Consider the following 12,788-nt stretch of genomic DNA (forward strand, 5'->3'; position numbering starts at 1 on the left):
ACCCTGTCCCTTGACTCCTGTCATGTGCCTCTGAGATCATGTGGTGTAATGGGATCAGCCCAGCTGATCTCAGACACACACACACACAAGAGGTCTCAATCATAGGTTGAAGTCTCCAATAAAATCCATTTCAAAAGCTGCCAAATGAAGCATATTGAAAGGCATCCTGGTCTACTAATATTTCATATTCATGTGTGTTTATTTGTGTTTGTGTCCATATGTGCAGCTGTGCTCCATCGAGGTAACGTGTGAGAGTGCTAGCGTCATGGCTGCCACGCTAGCCAACGGCGGCTTCTGTCCAATCACAGGCGAGCGTGTGCTGAGCCCTGAGTCCGTGCGAAACACCCTCAGCCTCATGCACTCCTGTGGCATGTATGACTTCTCCGGACAGTTCGCCTTCCATGTACGTTTTTGTGCATGCGGATTCACACATGCATAAACACACCAACTCAAAAACAATAGTTCACACAATATGTGTACTGACTCACCTTGTTATTTTGGGGTACTATTTCACAACATCATTTGAACCTCTTTTTCTCTCCATTTTAAATTTGAATTGAATTAAAATGAAATTAAATTGAATTAAAATGAAATTAAAATAAGAAATATCTTGATTTTTAGTTGTTTTAGCATATTTTAATGCTTATTTTATCTTTGTTTTAAATCATTTTAAGTCACCTTGAAGGCCCCTTAGAAGTTTGCTGAGGCCCCTAGTGGGCTCTGGACCCCTGGTTGAGAAACACTGCTTTAGAGTCAAGTCGCTTGCCCTCATTAAGTCATTGCTTAAACAAATACAATCACACAAATCACATCCGACTAGCTCTCAAAAATTAACAACAAAAAATAATATTTTTAATTATAGGACTGCTTTCTCCAAATGCAAAAATATATTTGTATGCTCTCAAAGTCCACAGAAACATTTTAGAGGATATTTGTGTCCATTTTTCATGCTAATTAAAGTATACTTTTTTTCTTTTTCTTTTTTTTTTTAAACAATTGTATAACTATAACATGCAGTATTTCCAGACAAACCTGTGTCTTAGGCCGTGTGTCCACCAAAGTGTTTTTAGCCAGCTGTAAATGCTAGGCGCTCTGCCTAAAACGCCTATCTGTGAGCGCCTGAGAGTGCTTCAGCTGCGCAGAGGTATTTTTCAGTTGACATGCATTGTTGCTATGATACGGAATATCCGCGGCACTATTACTTATATCTGATTTTGCAGGTAATTTGTTTCAGATTAAAAATGTGGAATTACTTGCTATGCATGTTCGGAGACCAGCTATATTAATTTCTCATTCATTTTGTTCCGTTCTCTGCTTGTTGATGATGTTGTACAGCAAGAATGTTGTGACGGTTGGCCGGTGTAGTATTTGTCCTGCCCTTCCTCCACTCTGATTGACGGCTGGTTAAAAAGTGACAGTGATGAGCGCAGCGTTTTACTCAAAGTTGAACATTCTTCAACTCGAGGCGACCAGTAAAAAACGCAGATTTCTCGGCGCCTTAAGTGAAAAGACGCTCAGCGCATCGTTACGCTCCTGGCGTTTTAAAAAACGCAGCATTCCCATTGAAAACAATTGAAAAAGTACACTAGCAGCTGAAAAAAAACCGCTTTGGTGGGCACACGGCCTTATTCTCAAACTACTCACCGAACAACATAACTAACTGTGGTGTGCAATAATCTTTTCTGAACACGCCTTCTTTGTATGCACATGAAGCTCATTACAGAACATGAAAATAAACAACTCTATTAATTCTTAGTGAACTCCACCCAGAATCTTCCAGCCAAACACAACATCTTCAACTATTGTTCTCATATTAATTTGTATATAATTGTTTTATTTTATTTTAATGTATTTAATTTTTGTTCAGGTGGGTCTTCCTGCCAAGTCAGGTGTGGCTGGAGGTATTCTGCTGGTTGTGCCCAATGTGATGGGCATTATGTGCTGGTCTCCACCGTTGGACAAACTTGGAAACAGTGTCCGGGGCATCCAGTTCTGCACGGTATTTGAATGTTTTTGTTTGCCGACACACCTACACACAATATAAACACTTTCATTTATTTTAAAAAGTATCAACCATGTACTGGAAACTTGAAAAAAAATATTTGATGATTAGCCAAGATAAGAAAGAACATTAAAGGGTCATTCCAAACCTGTAAGACTTGTAAGACTCGTTCATCTTCGGAAAACACAAATGATGAAATCGGAAAGCTCTCTGACTCCTCCATAGACAACAATTTAACCACCACTTTCAAGGCCCAGAAACGTACTAAAGACATCGTTAAAATAGTCCATGTGACTTCAGTGATTCAACCTTAATGTTATGAAGCGACGAGAATGCTTTTTTTTTTTTTAGGTTTTTAGAAATGTGCTTTTCATCTATAGTTTGTCTTCTGTTTGCTGTATTTTTGATCCCATGATCCTGTCCTCATGAGTGCTTCTCTTCATGTAACTTTGAAATGATCAGAATCTGTCTGTGTTATTTTAGGTCTTTCTGAGAACCAGCACTTGTTAGGGTCTGAATATCTGTACAGCCTCTCAGACCTTTATTAAAGGTCAAGGAGTCTATAATTACTCCCTGAGTGTCCTAAGGAAGTCAGTGGAGTCCATGTCTGGGATTCATTAGGGTATAGTCTGACTCAGGATGACCCCAGGAATGGGACCAGAGCTAATTGGTGTAGTTAATTATGGGGTGGGCAGTGGGACTACAATTTTATATCACGATTTGACACATTTCTAATGTCACACGGTCACACATCCGGTAGTGATCACAGAGCCACAGTGATAATTGAAAGCCTTGTTTCTGTGTTCAAGGACAGGAAAGACTGGCTAGTCAGCGGGTCACATGGCCGTAATATTATACATTCAGACATTCCCGCCAACTCATTCTATCAAATTCAGGGAGTGTTCTGAATATATTAGCCTTTCAAATCATAGTTAATAAGGTGAAGTGCAGTTACAAGGTCAGCTTCAAGGTTTAACTGCTTATGTTACACAAACTTCAGCATCTTAAAAGAATATTTCTAGCAGAACAAAATGGTAAATGTGGATATAATAATAATAATTATTATTATTATTATGCAAATAAAATACTATTATTACCAATAATACTAATAGTTTATTAGTATAAAGGTTAAATGGAGGTGTAGCACATTTGCTTCTCGGTTCCTAAGAAAGACTTTAAGAAAGTGTAAAAAAAAAATTAATATACTTAGAAATAAAGAACACGTTTCACACTAACAGTGGAATTCTAATGGCAAGGTAACTAACTTTTACTGTTCTGTTGTTTTAGACATAAGCACATAATTTCCTAAACCACATCACATTTTTACACCTTGACATTTACGCCTTTTATGAGGTTCTTTTTTATTCCATTTTCAAAATACCAACACAAAAATAAACGACATACAAAACAGAAACCGATACTGTTGGCAATGCTTTAAATGTCACCATTAAAAACTACTTAAATGATCACATGGACTAAACCTCAGTTGAACCTGAAAACAGGAATCTGAGAAGTTTAATGACATTGTGAAAAAGTTTCATTTCAGCATTATGGTACAAAGGGCTCTAATGAAAGCTTGAAATGCACTGCACACAATCCTGTCACTAGCAGATTACCTGGAGACATTCAACGCAGCGCTTTGAGCCTTTGACCTCTCAGACTGACTCCTGTGGCTTTCTTTCCTGTTGTAGGATCTGGTGTCATTGTTCAATTTTCACAACTATGACAACCTGAGGCACTTCGCCAAGAAGCTTGATCCTCGCCGAGAGGGAGGGGACCAGCGGGTGAGTTCCCTCTTCCATTTGCCAGCCAGCCTTGCCCTCGACACATGCCCCGTCGAAGTGTTACACCACGTCATGTATGAATGACTGCACATAATAGTTTACTCAAGACTCTGAAGATGAGAATACTGCAGAGGAAGCTTATTTCCACTAAACACCTTGTACAGGGCTCACAGTCGAACATGCACAAACACTACGCCCCCTGCAGGAGCGTTTTGAGACTACATACCTAGTTAGCTAGCTACATTATAACCCAAAGATTTTAATTGGTTTGGGCACTTTTTACCTGTTCTGTCGTCTCCATGAAGAAGCGAGAAAAGAGCAGCTGTTGATTCAACAAACTTGTCAGCTGTGCATGAGATTCTAATTTTGCATGTCGATTGCCACATGTTAATTTGCCGTGCTTTATCCGAAGAGATTGTTTTTGTTTGCTTGCTTCAGTCTGCATTCTCAGATTCATAATCAGCAGGCCCAGATGGAATCTGTAGACTTTTTCTGCATTCGGAAAATCTGTGGAATGGATTTAAACATGTTAAAATGTGTTATACATAACTGAGAATACTCTTATTTAAAAAATAGCTGAAAACAGATTCAAATATTTAAACCTGAATATAGTGACCAGATTTTAAAAATGACAAAAAGACCATTTTTCTGTTGAAAAAAAGTAAAAAAAAATTGCATTAAAAATTGTAATACCAATAAAAATTTTATAAAAAATAGTATTATTGACAAAAATTGACAAATAAAAAAAAATATTTTACAGATTCGTGCAAAATCATTGATTTAATAATAATAATTATTATTATTACTAAGAAGAAAATTAATTGTTGCAAATTAATAATAATTTTAAATATATATATATATATATATATATATATATATATATATATATAAAGATTTAGATATATTCTATATGTAGTATAAATGTATGTATTTTTATGTATTCTATATTTCTGTATTAATAATTGTTATTCATTCTTTGTATATTACAGTACAGTCTAAAATATACTTTTTTATTATTATTTGTAGTATTATTATTATTATTATTATGTAATATGTTGATGTGCGGTTGCACAGATAATAATGATCATGACTTAAAGGCATAGTTCACCCAAAAATCCTCAAGCCATCCTAGGCGAATATGACTATCTTCTTTCAGATGAACACAATCGGAGATATATTTAAAAATATCCTCAGTCCTCCAAGGTTTATAATGGTTGTGAATGGGTGGCCACATTTTGAAGACAAAAAAATGCATCCATCCATAAAAAAACAAATCCATACAGCTCCAGGCGGTTAATAGGGCTGCACGTTTTATCGAATGATACGAAAAATAACATTGAACTTGAACGCGATTACCGCTTAAACATGATTCTTAGTACGATTATGAAATTGCAAAGGCTGCGATTTTGTTTGTTTTTTTATGCGCGGCTTGTCAGTGAAGTATGGCTCCAAATGCTAATCCATCTGAAAGCACAGCAAGTTTGAGTCGATTATAATGTACATTTGAAAAAGCAACACGCATCAAACATCTTTTCAGACATGAGAAGCATTTATTAACATCTTGTCCAACAAAAGACAACATTTAATAATGTTTTACTCCAAGCTCACTTCATAACGACAGCTAAGCATCAATCAAAGTGTTTCAATCTGTTTATTCAGCTACAGCATTATGATGCATGTTATCTTCTTCTGCTGCAGGCCATATTTAGAGTTTCTGCGTGAGAGCGCCCTCTGGCTTTCAGATGGAGAAGCATTTACTACTTAGATCACAGAGTCGTACAGCTCTGACAAGCTGCGCATTACATAATCGTAGCCTTTGCCATATCGTGCGATTTTATCACAATAAATCGTGCAGGCCTAGCAGTTAATAAAGGCCTTCTGAAGCGAATTGATGTGTTTATGTAAGACAAGTATCCTTATTTAAAACTTTATAAAGTAAAATAACGAGCTTCCGGCATGACAGAATGTCATGGCATTGTGTACTATGTTGTGGAAGTTAAAGCTTTTTGGACGTACACCGAATGCGTTTGACTGTTGCGCTGGAAGTTTTAAATAAGGATATTTGCCTTATACCAGCCCATCGATTCGCTTCAGAAGGCCTTTATTAACCCCCTGGGGTTTTTTTTTTTATATGGATGAATGCATTTTTATCTTCAAATTGTGACCACCCATTCACAACCATTATAAACCTTGAAGAACTAAGGATATTTCTAAATATATCTCAGATTGTGTTTGTCTGAAAGAAGATAGTCATATACACGGAGGATGGTTTGGGGGTGAGTAAATCATGGAATAAATTTCATTTTTTGGTGAACTATCCCTTTAAATCAGACTAGAGCAACCTAAATGAGGCATGAAAAAGTGTGAATAGGAGGGCTTTCTTCGTGACACTTTCTCTGGAGGCATTTCCTTATTATTATTATTATTTAATGTGATGTATGTACGTCAGGTTCATCTGAAATCTGCATGCACAGATTCTGTGTGGGCCTGGTCTTCTGTTAATAATGATCATGACTTACTGACTACTGCCACCTGAATGAGGCATGTGCAATGTCTGTGATAAGACAGATCTGTTTTGACATTTTCCCAGCTGTGTGAATACGAGGGCTCGCTTCGTGCTTAGATATTTGTTTTTGTTGACTTTGAAATCTTTCACACGTCACCATATTGAACAGTGTGTGAGTCGCACACTTTCCCTGAAGGCCCCTTATAAAACTAATCTGTTCTCCGTGTTGCTCAACACAGCCGCAAACCTTCGGACCCCTGGATTACGAGAGCCTTCAGAAAGAGCTGGCTCTCAAAGACACTGTGTGGACAAAAGTCTCGCCCACTGAGTGCAATGAAGACAGCTCCACTACTGTAGTCTATAGGATGGAGAATGTTGGAGATGGCAACTAAAACAGACCTGAATCACCTCGACGAGCTCTTTGACAATATATATTTATGTAAATTATCAGTTATTTATTTTCAATGAATATCATTTTGGTCACATGTTCATGGTTCATCACCAGAGTCACTGTATCTTTCTCTGTGAATATGAATGATTATGATTGAGGATACAGTCGTATGCCTTGGCTTCTGTTTTATCTATCTGTGCTAACGCCTAAAGCAAAGCAGCTTGGTGGATGTTTGGTGCAGTGTGATTTATAGGCTCTGTATTCTCTCATAGACCAGCAAGTGTTTTTTGGTGGAAGTTTAGAATTGGCTGCTGAACAGAGACTACAGGTGGTTCTGTATTGCACTACAGTTGAATGTTGTGGTCATGCATAGTTGAGTCTGTCAGTGAGGCCTTTAGCTTGATGGTGTCACAAGCACATGAATGTTCTCTGAAACTTTTTTTGCAGAAAGTATAATGCAGGTTGCCGGTAAGGGTAATTTGCTTACCCTCATGTCGTTTCGACTCCATATGTAGTTGTCGTTGTTTTTCTGTGGAACACAAAAGTACACTTTTGAAGTTTAATAATTCAAAATATTAGTTTATGTAAAACCAAGCAAGAGGTTTGGAAATATGCTGCCCTTATCAGGAAGTTTTTAAGTAGTATATATATTTTTGTCTAGCTTCAAAATAAACATAAAAGCAAGTATTAAATAAGAGGAACAAACAAACATCTTTAAAGCAATAAACTATGAGTGCTCTCAGTATTTAAGAGTATCTGAACATTTATTCAATTTCTAAAATACACGCAGTGTCATTGAACATCTGCGGTTAAAATCTAAGCTCAGAATCGATTCTAAGGGTGCGTTCACACTTGTCATGTTTGGTTAGATTAAAACGGACCCTGGTGCGATTGCTCGGTTAGTGCGGTTCATATGTGAACGCTGCCATCCGAACCCTGGTGCGCACCAAACAAGCAGACCGAGATCGCTGAAAAGATGGGTCTCAGTCCGCTTCCAAACGAACTCTGGTGCGGTTCAATTTATATATGAACGCAACACGGACCAAAGACATGTAACCGAACCAAAAACAGGAAGACGAGACCCTAAAAAGGACAGAATCATCGCGCATGTCGGTTTTTCTTGTCATAGTTGCGAGTTTGCCCATCACAGGCATCAGATCAGCAGCAGATCATTTGTGTGTGTGTGTGACGGATGGATTCCCGCCGGATTTTTGACTACTTTACAAATTTTCTAAGCTCTTCACGAGTTCCCAGCTGGCCAAAATACCATCATATGCAGGCTACGCACCGCTACGCACACACAACGAGCGCATTTACCTCAGAAAACGGCTTGTTTTCAATCAGGTTGTGAATGTATCCCAATGCCTTAAGGTTCGGTATCTTTTGGTTCGGTGATAAAATTGCCAATGTGAACGCTAACCGGACCAGGACTAAATGTTTTTTTTCTCTTCTTTGGTCCGGACCAAATGAACCAAATGAACCGAACTACAAGTGTGAACGCACCCTAAAATTCTCAGAATCGATCCAGAATCATTGGAGAGAAAATTGCGTTGCATAGATTTTTTTTTTGTTTTGTTTCTCAACCCCTAGTTAATCACTAAAAATCTTTTGAAAATGCCATTTGCCACATTATCATTGAATAACGTCTAAATTGTCAGGCTGTTCCTTACACAAAACTATTATATGACTTCAGAAGACTAGAAAATAATAGTGCACAAGTCATATGGACCCCTTTTATGGTTGTTTTTTAGTACTTTTTGGAGGTTGACAGGTTACTATGAACTTTTGCATGAAGGTTCACAAATTTTCCTAACATGACATACAGCATGATGGTGAAGTATTATTTTCCTTTTTGGCTGAACTATTCATAGAGCCCCACTAGTACTGCTCAGCAGCCACATGAAACCTGCTGTCTGGTTGTGTTTACAGTCTTATGTAAGGTCAAATCAATACCGTTACAAACCTTCCACTGTTCCGTCTGCCCTTAGTTCAGTTTCTGTCTGTCTATTCTCATATAATATAGCTAAAAACATTTATGCACCTTGATAGTTCAGAATGTCAGTTTATATCAAACTAAGCTATAATTAGCTCTGAAGTTTTAGTATTGGAAAGATGCTGCCATTATCAGGAAGTTTTATATATATATATATATTATATAAGTATTATATATATGTGTGTGATGCAAGAACATCTTTTAATTAAATTTTATACACACACATATATGTAAAAATTTATTTTATTTTTTGCATAATTTACTATATGCTTTCACAAGCTTGTGTATATCTACAGAAACTATTGTGGTTTTTGTTGCTTTGTTTCACCATTTTTTGTGTGTGTGTTTTTGTATTCTTATTTTCATGTCATTGTCTTATGCTGCTTTAGTCATATGCTTTTAAGGAAAAGTGTTTCTCATGTTCTGCTCACTGACAGCTTAAACAGTCTATATGAGTTTATCTGTTGAGGAAGCAGCTCACTCTGATTACTTGAACTGTCCTGAGTCTAACAGAACGGCTGTCAAAGTGCTTCATTACAATATGTTCTCATCTGATTTCACTCATAATGTCATAACAGTTCTGTTTATTTTCTCTTGTTTTCTCATTGTGTATATATGTCATTTGTTCTGGTTTTCTTTTTTGTATTATTAATAAATGGATTTAATCTCATCGCATTGTTACCTGAAATCAGTTGTTTTCGCTTTTGTTGTTGTTTTATGTTTTGGAAGATCATTTTATTAGTTTGTTTTCTAAAACTGTCTAAAAAACAAAAAAAAAAAAAAAGGCCTGCACAAAAACCACAGGTTTATGACTCCTGGACAGCTTCAACACTCCTTATCTCAAAAACATAACCGCAAATATCTCTGTGAAAGATGTCCATAGAAAACCATTTTTAAATCGTGATTTTTTTATTATTATTATTATTATTATTATAATTTTTCCCCCAGGCCTGAAAAGTCGTGGAAAATAAATTCTTAATTAATTAATTATTTATTATAAGTATAATTTATATATACAATTATGTATTATTTATATTTAAGTATAATTCTAACATTTGATTTTTTTTTTTTTTTATGAAATATAATTATACAATTTTATTATATTTATACAAAATTATTTTTTAATCTAGAAGACTTTGTAAGCCATTTTTGAAATCTTTATCTAGGAATGGTGCACGGCTGAAAAACGTAAATTCATCATTTATTTATTTTATTTTATTTTTTTTTTTTTTAAGAGCTGCTATTCAGTGTTGCTCCGCTGCCTTCTGTTGTGCTTCAGTGTTGAATTAATGTTTAGACTGTCTGTGAAATGCAGCTATCGCTCTTGTTGATCAGTTCTCAGCACGTCCTGTTCTCACTGGCATGAGGTTATAGAATCTTCCATTGATCCTGTTGATCCAGAAAGAGAAATGAAGCTGTGCAGGGCTTGAACAGCAAACACATGATGTAAACCTGAGGTTCTTGTGCTAAATAGTTCGTGAAGCTTCCCACATCTTTGATGTCCTTGTAGTCAACTATCTCTCTGTGACTGTATGAATCTGTATGAATTTATTTATTTGCATTTGTCGTTAACTTTTCCTTATTATCCATACTTCATTAGAAATGCAGCTAAATGCATTTAATTCATCTGTTATGTTGATGTAATACAGTTTCATTCCAATGCCTGATTTTGAGAGAAATATCATAATTGAAGATCATCATCATCATTTTACTCCTCTCATGTAGTAGTTTATGCTTTGGCATGAAACTCTATGTTCATTTTTTTATTTAGCCAGCTGTTCTATGTGAACATAAACACTGACTCATGTTACATGTTCATTCATGTGTGTCACATGCTGATAGCACACTGTAAATTGATACACTGATGACGCACCTTATCTATCTCGCCTTCTCATTTGCTAGCTTGCAACAGCCTAGCAAGGCTTCAAAATGACATTAGATGTATGATAACATTCAAAATGAAATGTTTTAAACTTTAAAAGCAAGTTTGTCTTGCTCTAGTTGACTTGATCTGAAATTAGCATGGACATTTCTGGAGAATGATGATTACACATTATAGCAGACCAGAATAGTGCTTTGTAATTCTATTTAAGACTTTACACTGACTTTGCATGTAATTAGATTGATAGAGATTATAATTAAACACACACGCAAGGAGACGGTGACATCTCTCGGATGGTCTTTTGGGCCAAAGACACTGACACCTTCTCCCACTTTATGACTCACTCTATGTCTGTGGGAAGGAAAGCAATACTGAATATTTTAAGATAATAAGTATATTGTATAATTAAAATAAATATAATTTAACTTGCTTATTCAAATTAATGGTTTAATTAAGTCATAATTATGTTTTATTACTCATTCTGTTTTTATTTTTCATTTGATGTTTATCATTAGAGAATAAGGTTTTAAAAGGCCCGTTCACAGCAAGGACGATGACTATAACGATAAAGATACAGTTCTAAAAAAATGTTCTAAATAAAAACTAAGAGTGCAGAGAAACAATATCGTTGGAATCATTTTCTGAAAGATTTCTTTTTCCAGCTGATGAACGATAACAACATTGACAGCCAATCAGAATCCATCCTGTGTTATCGTTCGTGGGTGTGGACGCTAATAAATATAGTTATATATGCATTATGCATAGTTATATTATATATTTTATTGAAGTTATCGTTCTTGGTGTGAACGGGCCTATTAGACTGCTAGCTGTGTCACAAAATTTGGTAACAGGGTTATTAACATTTTCCGAGTTTGAAATCATTGAATTACACTAGTATCTGAATGTACGATCATTAAACATTGTTTATGTCATCTTTATTTAAAATGTTCAGTTTTAGTTTAGTGTTAAATTCGAATGAAAAAGAATTCACAAAGGAGAATTGCTTTGCAGCAAGATGGGCACTTTTTTGTAAGTTGTCTATTTTTTCTGTCTTGGTATTTGAGATATGCTGATTAACATGAAGGGTTGCTGATGCCCCCTAGCGGTGTTTTCTGTCTCTCACAAGCACTTGCCTTTAAACAGCAGTTTGCATCTTTTACACTATGGTTTGCATGTAAAGTGCATGTTTTGTTTTTGTTTGGTTTGGTTGTTTTTGCATGGCTTGCTTGTTTTTATATATAATCTGATGCTGCTTGAGACCAAATTATCCTGCTACTAAATCAAATTAACTCTTATATAGTTTTGATTGAGGCAAGGGTCTTAAATACAGGGTGTTGCATGGGTTCGGCAAATGATATGATAATGTGTGTTTAAATAAAAATTCAAAGTTAAAAAGAAGCAAAAGTTTAGCTCAACCCTCCCACATTGTCTATAATATTTTTTTTTTATTTTAATGTTTTCAATTTAACCATCAAATAGGGTTCCCACAATAACAGAAAACATTGTGATTTTCCAGACCTGCTAAAGTCATGCAAGTGAATAAATAAAAGGTTAATTATATATATATATATATATATATATATATATATATATACACATACACAGTACAGTCCAAAAGTTTGGAACCACTAAGATTTTTAATGTTTTTAAAAGAAGTTTCGTCTGCTCACCAAGGCTACATTTATTTAATTTAAAATACAGTAAAAAACAGTAATATTGTGAAATATTATTACAATTTAAAATAACTGTGTACTATTTAAATATATTTGACAAAATAATTTATTCCTGTGATGCAAAGCTGTATTATCAGCATCATTACTCCAGTCTTCAGTGTCACATGATCCTTCAGAAATCATTCTAATGCTGATTTGCTGCTCAATAAACATTTATGATTATTTTCAATGTTGAAAACAGTTGTGTACTTTTTTTTCAGGATTCCTTGATGAATAGAAAGTTCAAAAGAACAACATTTATCTGAAATACAAAGCTTCTGTAGCATTATACACTACCGTTCAAAAGTTTGGGGTCAGTAAGAATTTTTATTTTTATGAAAAGAAATTAAAGAAATGAATACTTTTATTCAGCAAGGATGCATTAAATCAATCAAAAGTGGCAGTAAAGACATATATAATGTTACAAAGATTAGATTTCAGATAAACATTGTTCTTTTGAATTTTCTATTCATCAAATAATCCTGAAAAAAAATATTGTACACAAATATTTTGTACAA

At 35.2% G+C, this 12,788-nt stretch overlaps 1 protein-coding gene across 4 annotated transcripts in view; it reads left to right on the plus strand.

The window, feature by feature from the left end:
• Positions 1-12,788, plus strand: part of glsb (glutaminase b) — a 54,972-nt gene that overhangs the window by 35,167 nt on the left and 7,017 nt on the right. For 3 of the 4 annotated variants that reach the window (XM_067410483.1, XM_067410484.1, XM_067410486.1), the window contains 3 exons: positions 227-403; positions 1,868-1,999; positions 3,694-3,786. In XM_067410483.1, coding sequence (XP_067266584.1) covers positions 227-403; positions 1,868-1,999; positions 3,694-3,786 — 402 coding nt within the window. Of the gene's footprint in view, positions 1-226; positions 404-1,867; positions 2,000-3,693; positions 3,787-6,531; positions 9,365-12,788 lie in introns of those variants that run through there. The other variant, XM_067410485.1, reaches the window with a different exon arrangement.

Source organism: Chanodichthys erythropterus, chromosome 14 (genome assembly GCF_024489055.1).
Source record: "Chanodichthys erythropterus isolate Z2021 chromosome 14, ASM2448905v1, whole genome shotgun sequence".
Lineage (NCBI taxonomy): Eukaryota > Metazoa > Chordata > Actinopteri > Cypriniformes > Xenocyprididae > Chanodichthys > Chanodichthys erythropterus.